We start from the raw sequence: 8,523 nt of genomic DNA, 5'->3' as shown, positions 1-8,523 counted from the left end.
TCCCCTCCTCACCCAATTCCTGCTGCCAAAACCCAGCCTGAGGCTCAGCTCCCCATCCCCTCAATCTCTCCAAGGAACTGCACTTGAATTTCCCAATCCAGCAGGGTAGGAGTGCTGTTCTCCTCACTTTGTAGCTTAATTGCAGTAACTGCTTAAGAAATAATTAAAAGAAATTGAAAGAACAAAGAGACAATAAAGAAGAACTGCCAGCTCCAACCAAGGGGCGCTCAAGCTGCTTCTCAATGATTTGCTTTAATTAACCAATGTAAATGAACCAATTAAGATCACATCAACCCATTATTCTTTTTAATCGAGTTCTAGAGAAATACTGCAGAATAGAAAAGAATAGAAAAGAACCTTTTTAACCCCCAAAGCTCTTCTAGGAGACCGGCAGGGCTGCACTGCACCCCCAAACAGAGAACTGGGAGAAAAAACAAACCCAGACTGAGATTCCTGGGAGATTGGTGCAGCTTCTGCCAGCCAGAACAATCCTTGGTCTGAACACACACCTGTAAATCCCAGGAACCTGGGACATCATCAATATCCTCAGGGGACTTTTTACTAAAAGCAGATTTCCACAGAGAACTAATGAAATACAGAAAATTAAATGGAAATGTAAAGGAACAGCTCCCTCGAGCCAGGACGTTGCGGCATCCAAAGAAAATGAACAGAAAGGTTATGGATTGGGACCACCACCAATCCCAAATTCCTCATGTAGAATACGACTCTTTTTTGGTTTATAAATCACTTTTTAGTGGACAAACCCTTCAGTTTTGCTTCAAATTCACCAAGTTCCTAACTGTGGCCACCAAGACTCTGCTGCACCATGTGCACGGTGGGATCCAGGGAAACACACAGGGTATGGTCCCCTGGGAATGTTGCTGAGGAAGCACAGGGACCTCAGCTGTGCCTGCAGCCCAGAGGGAGATCTCTTCCCAACAGCTCCGGCTGTGCTCGGTGTGTCCCGATGGTTCCCACACAGACACACCACAGCTTCCTCTGCCCGCTGCCTTGGGAAGTATCCCTAAGGTGCCATCAGGAAAGGAGCCTCTTACAGACACAGTCTTGAGTTTCAGGGGAAGAGAAGGAGTTTTCAGTCTTTAGCGTCTCCCACTCCATCGGCATTGATAGCAAACATGGCTTCAGCCTCGGGAAGACACGGAGAGTCATAGATTTTACAGATCCTGGTCTCACCTCGGCCTTTCCGCAGGTACAGCCTGACAGGGAGAGGGAAGGAAACAGGTCAGGATGGACAGCCTGCTCCCAGAAAATCATCCTAATCCATAAAGGAGTAAACAGAGCTGTAGGAACTTCCTGAGATGTTCATTTCCCTGCAGACTGAGGGCCCAGAGTGGTGCTGAACTGAAACACAGACTATGGAAACCCTGGAAGTAAAAGCTACTCGGCCAATTCCATAAAACATTCCCAACCCAGGCTCCTGGGATACGACCAACTCTTGTCTCACCTGGTGGTGGAAGCATGAGCGATGATATTGCCTCCGATGGGCTTTTTGGGATCTGCAGCGAACATGGCAGCTCCATCCACCTGTGCCACCACCTGGTTTGTGATGACGACGGCCACTCCAAACTGCAGGAGAAACAGCCCAAAGCCAATTATTTCTCACAATCGGAACAGAAAAGCAGGGAAAAGGACACAGGAGCACTCCTGGTGACCGTAACTGTGGGATCCAGCCTCTCCAAACCAATGGGAGCAGAGGTGGAGACAAAGCCCTTGGGACCAAATTGCTGGGGTTTGTAAGAAAACAACTGAGTTTTACTTTGGCAATCATATTGGGTTTGTATGACCAGGATTTGGTAGCAGGGGGCACCGAGGTGGCTTCTGTGAGAAGCTGCTGGAAGCTTCCACCATGTCTGGCAGAGCCAATCCCAGAATTGCTCCAAGAGGGACATGCTGCTGGCCAAGGCTGGGCCAACTAGAAATGGTGGCAGTGCCTCTGTAATAACAGATGTAAGAAAAAATCAAAACAAAACTTGTGGTGCAGCTTCAATTCCTGGAAAAGAGTAGGAGTGAGAATATGAGGAGAACAAGATGCAGACACCAAGGGCAGTGAAGAAGGAGAGGGAGGAGGTGCTCCAGAGGGAGACCCAGTGGAGAGAGGGGCCCTGTGCCTTCAGTCTGGAGCAGCCTGTCCTTGAAGGACTGACCCCGTGGAAGAGTGACCCACACTGCAGCAGTTCAAGGGGCACTGTTGCCTGTGGGATGGACTCAGATTGCAGCAGTTCACAGGGAGCTGCTGCTTGTGAGATGGAGCCACATCAGAGAAGTTTGTGGAGAACTGTCTCCTATGGGAGGGACGTGGTGCAGCAGGGGAAGGACTCTTCTCCCTCAGCAGTGGGAGAAGCCTTGGGTGGATGAACTGACCAAACCCCCCATTCCCATCTCACTGTGTCACTGGCACAGGAGGTAGAGCTGAGAAAGAGGGAGAAGTGGGGGCAAAATGTTTTTAAGAGCTTATTTTACTTCTCATTATCCTGCTCTGAGTTTGTTAGTAATGAAGTCACTTCAAATCTCTAAGTTGAGCCTGTTTTTCCCTCGATGGTAATTGATGAGTGTTGTCTCCCCATCCTTACCTCAACTCAACTCACAACTCTCCATTACATTTTCTCTCCTCTGTCCAATTGCAGAGGAGGGTGAGTGAGTGGCATTCATGGGTGCCTGATGTTTGGCCAGCATCAACCCACGACGCAAAGCCCAGCCAATGCTCACCTCATCTGCCAGGCGCAGCAGCATCCGCAGGAACCTGGCCAGGTGCATCTGCCTGGCGGAGAGCTCCCCCCTTCCCGAGTAATCCGTGCGGTACAGGGCTGTGGCACTGTCCACAATCAGCAGCGCGTACCTGGGAAGGGGCAGGCAGGGCTGTAAGTCTCAGTTCCAATCCCAAGCTGCCTGCACAGCTCTCCTGGGAGCTTGGAAATCATCAGCACTCTTTCTAACCACAGTTCTAAACTGAGCTTCCAAGTCACTCCTCAGGCTGGCACTGAGGAACCGTGAATTCCCTGGGTTTGTACAGCCACATCAGCTGGAGCCAGTTGCTGGCACCCAGAATTCCAGCAGCAAGAGGTGCTGCTGACACCTGACTGCCCATGGAGCCAGCTGGATCCTGGGAGAAGCCAAAAGCTAATCCAATGTGTAAACAAAATCCATTAAATCAGTGTAATTACCGTGATTCAGCCATCATGGCCGAAGCCTGGTACAGCAGCTGCGTCTGGTGGTCGGTGTTAAAGCCCCGAGCATAGGCCACGTTGTCCAGGACATCGCTGCCAGACAGGCCATACCTGCAAAATCAGGGAAAATAAAGGGATGGACTTTGAGTGACAACTTCATCCACAGCAGTTAGCCAGGAGCTTTGCCAAAAGACTGGAAGAAAAACTCACATCCCCAGCAGAGATAAAAACAGAGGGAAAAATACAACCTGTGGTGATGAAAAGAGAATGGAATGACCGGAACCATTTGAAGCGGATAAGAGGAAACGGCCTCAGGTGATACCAGGGAAGGTTTAGGCTGGATATTGAGAAGTCTCTCAGAGGAAAGGCTGTCCAGCCCTGGCACAGCTGCCCAGGGCAGTGGTGGAGGCCCCATCCCTGGAGGGATTTAAAGCCATGTGGATGTGGCACCTGGGGACATGGGACAGTGGTGGCCTCAGCAGCACCGGGGAGCGGTTTGGCACGGGGATCTCCCAGGGCTCCTCCAACCTGAACCATTCCACGATTCCAAGGACTCTGTACACAGCCAGCACAGACACACCTGTGCCTGCTGCAAACATCCTTTCACTTCCTCTCCTTCGCTTGGCTGCCAAATATTCCCTGGCGACAGGGAACATGGGAGCAGTCCTTGCTGCAGGAGGAGCAGGATTAGATCAAATTCCCTTCAGAAAGAGCGAACAGGATCCAGCCAGTCCTGTCCCCAGCTGCTCGGGAAGCTCCCAGTCCCTTCCAGTAGCAAAAGAGAGGGAAATCACCTCGTGCCAAGGGACAAAGACACGAGAGCTGTGGGGGGTGAGTGGCAGGGACAGGAGAGGAACGGCAACACCAGAGCTTTCCAAAGGGAACACCTGCCAAATCAACCTCTAGGACCTGTGGAAAATGTTTTCCAAATGAGTTGTGAGTCCACTTATTCCCATCTTCCACTCACAGACCTTTCAGCCACGGCCAGGAGCCGCTCTGGACGGAAGGTCCCCTCTGTGTCGATGTACATGGCTTTTCCCTCACCGCCCCCACGGTCTATGGGGAGCTGAAGGAGAAAGAAAGGAATAAAGCATCCATAAATACAGCAGATATTGCCACATGCCCTCATTAAGCTCATACAATAAATAACATCCCAAGTTATTGTGACTGCAGTCCCATTTAGCTGGGAAAAATGAGAGGAGAGATCCCTGGTCCCCATCACTGACACCTTCCTTTTGTAGTACCTGTCACCCTGGAGTGCCAGGACAAGGGGGAATGGCTTTCCAGTAACACAGGGCACGGATAAATGGGATATTGGGAAGAAATTCTTCCCTGGGAGAGTGCTGAAGCCCTGCCCAGTGAAGCTGTGCCTGCCCCTGTATCCCTGGAAGTGTCCAAGGCCAGGATCGATGGGGCTTGGAGCAAGCTGGGATAGCGAAAGGTGTCCCTGCCCATGGAACTGGATGAGCTTTAAGGTCCCTTCCCACCCAAACCATTCCAGCATTCCATGACTCCACACAAGACGACAGGTGCTCAGCTTTGATCTGGGAAGTTTAGGGAGTCAACTGAATGATCAAATTAAATCCAAGCCTCTAATATTTTAGGAAATAGCAACTTCTAGACAGTAGTAACAAATAGAAAGTCAAAGAAAGTGCCCAAATTAGCAAATATCCTAAGGTTGTGGGGTCTGAATATTGGATTGTAATGAGGTGAACCCCCAACCTGACAGGTGACGGCCAATGTGTGACACAGCTGCGTCTTCCCAGTACGGAATTCCCCGAATAATTCTGTTATGGACCCTGTTTCTATTCCTCCTGAAGGGAAAACAACAATAATAATTATTAATAAAACTTAAAAGGTCACACGCTGCATGTATGATCTACGTAGCTATGGATCTATCTCACATATAAAACATTACATTTACAGAGACTCAGTTAAACACTGAATTTGGCTGAAAGTTGCAAAACTAAGAGGGAAAACTGCTTGTCATCATAAGGTTTGCTCATGCTGTGGTTAGGAAGTTCATGGGTATTTTTGAAGATGCTGTAGAGTTGAAATTACTTGTTTTTATTTTTGGATTACCAGAGGAATGGGGAGATGGTGATACCTGGTTTTGTTTTCCCTAAATGCATCATGGACTTAAATAAACCAGAAACATCCAAAAATGGACCATTCTGGGTCTTGCACCATGACTAAAAGGTCTAAAAGGTATTTCTGCAGCTTCTAAAATAAGAGAAATTATTCAAGAGCAGTCCTAGAAGTTTTTCATCCAACCAGGACTTGCCTTACCTGGTTCTGTGCAAGGATCCCACTATGGGAAAACCCCGCCCAAATAACTGAGGTTAAGCAGGAAAGAGAAATAATAAAATGCTGACCTTGAAGCAGCTTATCCAGCTCTTTGGAGCCAGTGGTGATCTGGATGATCTCTGACCGCCGCTGGTGGAATTCTGTGGCCGTGGTGAAGCCCATGGGAACCAGTTTGGCTGCCTCAGCCTGAGGGAAAACCCAAGCAAGCAGTGCCAGGGAAGTTCATGCTGTTTGTTAATCCCCCAGTAATTAGTATTTCCTGCCTTGTGAAGAGGTGCCTGTATCATTCCATGCACATTTCACAGACCTTGCACTAGTTGGTGCCTCTGAAAAGAACTGAAATTCTGCTCCGAGAAAAAGCTCCAACATCCCTTTTTTTGTGTTTTATGGAAATATCCTCCCCTTGTCCCCCACCTGCTCAGTTCAGTCCTGTTCTGGTTGTTTTGCCTTTTCTCATCACAAGTCATGTCACACCTCCAATCACCCTTACTGCCCTTTGGAAACCTTCCAAATTCACCACAATGCTTTCAGCTAGCAGAAATCAACCTGTGGAATATCTCAGGTTAAAGTTCCAGAACATCCTTACCAAGATTTTGTCGGCTTTGGCTTCGCTGATGCCTTTAATGTTCAGCAGCTCCTTCTTCGGTGCATAAGCCACAGCCTCTACTGTGTGAAATCCAGCTTCTTCCAGCTTCTTCACATCATTGGCATTTATGCCACATTGCTGGGAGTGAGGAAAAATGTCACATATTGGTATTTTTGGGTATTTCTGGGTTTTTTGTTTGGTTGATTTTTTTTTAACAGAACACAAGTAAGAATTTAGCAACAGCGTTTTCAGTTTCACCTTGCTTTAAAATAAAAAGGTTTAGGTTGGATATTAATAAGGAATTCTTCCCTGTGGAGGTGGTGAAGCCCTGGTGGAGAGCCTGGAAATGCTCAAGTCCAGGATGGATGGGGTTTGGAGCAAGCTGGGATAGTGAAAGGTGTCCCTGCCAGCAGCAGGGGATGGAATGGGATGAGCTTTTAAGGTTCCTTCCAAACCAAACCATCAAAGGATTCCATTTCAGGAAAAAGAGCAGCAAGTCTATCTATGGAAAATTTCCTCCAGAGGTAATGCCTTACCTACCTCCAACCTGGATATGAGCTGTGGCCCAAAGCTCTCCTCCTCTGCTGATGTGTCTGCGCTGGCCTCGAGCTGCATCTGCATGGCCATGGCAGCGAGAGACCAGGACACCCCTGGAAGGAACCGAACATTTCAGTGTTCCCTTTCAGCAATATGTTATGTGGTCATATGAATCAGAATCATGGAGTTATTAAAGCTGGAAAAGCCCTCTGAACTGGCCCCTGATTTTGGGGTTGGGCTGTGCCCCAGACCTTGCCCTCAGGACTGCCACAAACACCTTGGAAAAGGCTGGAAGACCCTGCAGAGGACCTGTACCACCCCTGGGACTGCTGAACAGGATGGCAAGCAGGAACTGTCATGGATAGGATACTGATGAATACAAGGGAATTCACACTTTGGATAAGATACAATTTGAATATTATAATGATAGGACAAGGGGGAATGGATTCAAACTGACAGAGGGGAAATACACATTGAATACTGGAAAGAAATTCTTTCCTATGAGGGTGCTGAGGCTTTGGCACAGAGAAGATGGATCCCTGGATCCATCTGGGATCGCTGGAGATAATCAAGGCCAGGCTGGACGTGGCTTGGAGCAAGCTGGGATAGTGGAAGGTTTCTCTGTCCATGGCAGAGGGTGAGACTTCATAGCCAATCCGGCATTCCACGATCCCAAATTTAACGGGGGCCCGGCCAGCAGCACCTCCCAAGTACGATCTGGAACTCCTCGGATTCCCCATGCCGTGTCCCCCCTCATTTTGCTCAACTCCAGCCCTTTCTTTAACGCCCCTCACGGCTCCCCCACAGGTGACGGCCTTCCCACCCCACCCCCGCCCTTCAGGCTCCCGCGGCCGCTCCCCGCATCGGGGAGGCGCCGGGGGAGCCCCGAGAGGATTGGAGGGGGGAGGTCCTGTGTCCCCCGGTCCGTCCGGCCCGCCTCAGCCCGTGCCCGTCCCTGTCCCTGTGTCCGTCCCTCACCGCCGCCCCGCTCCGGCCGTTCGGGCGCTCCCGCCGCCGCCTCACGTGACCCCGCGCGCCCGCCCGCGCAGGCGCCGCCCCGCCCCCGGCGGCGCCTTAAAGGGGAGCGCGGGAAGCGGCGCCAGGCATGGAACGGGAACGGGGACATGGAACGGGAATAGGGACATGGAATGGGAACATGGAACGGGAACATGGAACGGGAATAGGGACATGGAACGGGGACATGGAACGGGAACGGGGACATGGAACGGGAATAGGGACATGAAACGGGAACGGGGGCACGGAACAGGAATAGGGGCATGGAACGGGAATAGGGACATGGACTGGGAACGGGGACATGGAACAGGAACGGGGACATGGACCGCAGCCCCGGGGCACCACGGCCTTCCTTTCTAACTCCCTTTCCTTCCTCTCTCCTTGTATTTTTGTTTTCTTTTCCCATTTTTCTTACCCTCCCGCCCTTTTTTTTATTTTCCTCCTCTCTCTCCCCCCTTTTCTTTTTTGCCCTTCTTTTCTCTTTTCCCTCCTTTCCTCTTCCCACCCTCGCTTTTTCTTCTCCTTCCCTGCTCTTTCCCTTTTGCCTCTCTCTCCTTTCCACTGTTTTTCTTCCCTTATTTAATCTTTTTTTCCTTTTCCCTCTTGAAGCGCAGCCCTGTGCCCCCATAAATCCGGCAGCCCGTGCAATTCCTGAGCAGTAACAATTCCTCAGCCAGAACCCAAGAACGAGCAGCTAGAGATCAGGACACATCTAGAGCAGAGGTTGGAATTCCTCACTGGAATTGCATCCCTTGAATTTGATGGAATCCCTTTACCTTGAGGCCTTGCTGTACACAGACTGGAGCCGCTGATTCTTTGGACATGGAAGTGAAGTTTTCCATGATTTTTTAAAGCTGGATAATGGAATAATTTCCAAGCTCCTTTTTTCACTAC

General features: G+C 50.0%; 1 protein-coding gene across 1 annotated transcript; it reads right to left on the bottom strand.

Annotated features, from left to right (window-relative positions):
* Positions 1-233: 233 nt before the first annotated feature.
* Positions 234-7,638, bottom strand: RAD51 (RAD51 recombinase). Its single transcript, XM_005529062.3, has 10 exons — positions 7,594-7,638; positions 6,619-6,728; positions 6,079-6,216; positions 5,561-5,678; positions 4,908-4,999; positions 4,157-4,251; positions 3,183-3,296; positions 2,728-2,857; positions 1,466-1,587; positions 234-1,217 (listed from the first exon to the last, which is right to left on the bottom strand). Exons 2-10 carry the CDS (start codon positions 6,703-6,705, stop codon positions 1,094-1,096), a joined length of 1,020 nt encoding a protein of 339 aa, XP_005529119.1. The 5' UTR covers positions 6,706-6,728; positions 7,594-7,638; the 3' UTR covers positions 234-1,093.
* Between the last annotated feature and the right edge of the window lie 885 nt (positions 7,639-8,523).

Source organism: Pseudopodoces humilis, chromosome 7 (genome assembly GCF_049639895.1).
Source record: "Pseudopodoces humilis isolate 2021_Gansu_Grassland_sample_001 chromosome 7, ASM4963989v1, whole genome shotgun sequence".
NCBI lineage: Eukaryota > Metazoa > Chordata > Aves > Passeriformes > Paridae > Pseudopodoces > Pseudopodoces humilis.
Note: the sequence above shows the minus strand (reverse complement) of the source record. Positions and strands in the feature narration are given on the sequence as shown.

Coding starts and splice junctions, on each gene's coding strand:
- RAD51 (XM_005529062.3), bottom strand. CDS start 6,705: ATGGCCATGCAGATGCAGCTCGAGGCCAGCGCAGACACATCAGCAGAG. Junction 6,217..6,618: donor AGCTCATATCCAGGTTGGAG/GTAGGTAAGGCA, acceptor CCTCACTCCCAG/CAATGTGGCATAAATGCCAA. Junction 5,679..6,078: donor CCAAAGCCGACAAAATCTTG/GTAAGGATGTTC, acceptor GTTTTCCCTCAG/GCTGAGGCAGCCAAACTGGT.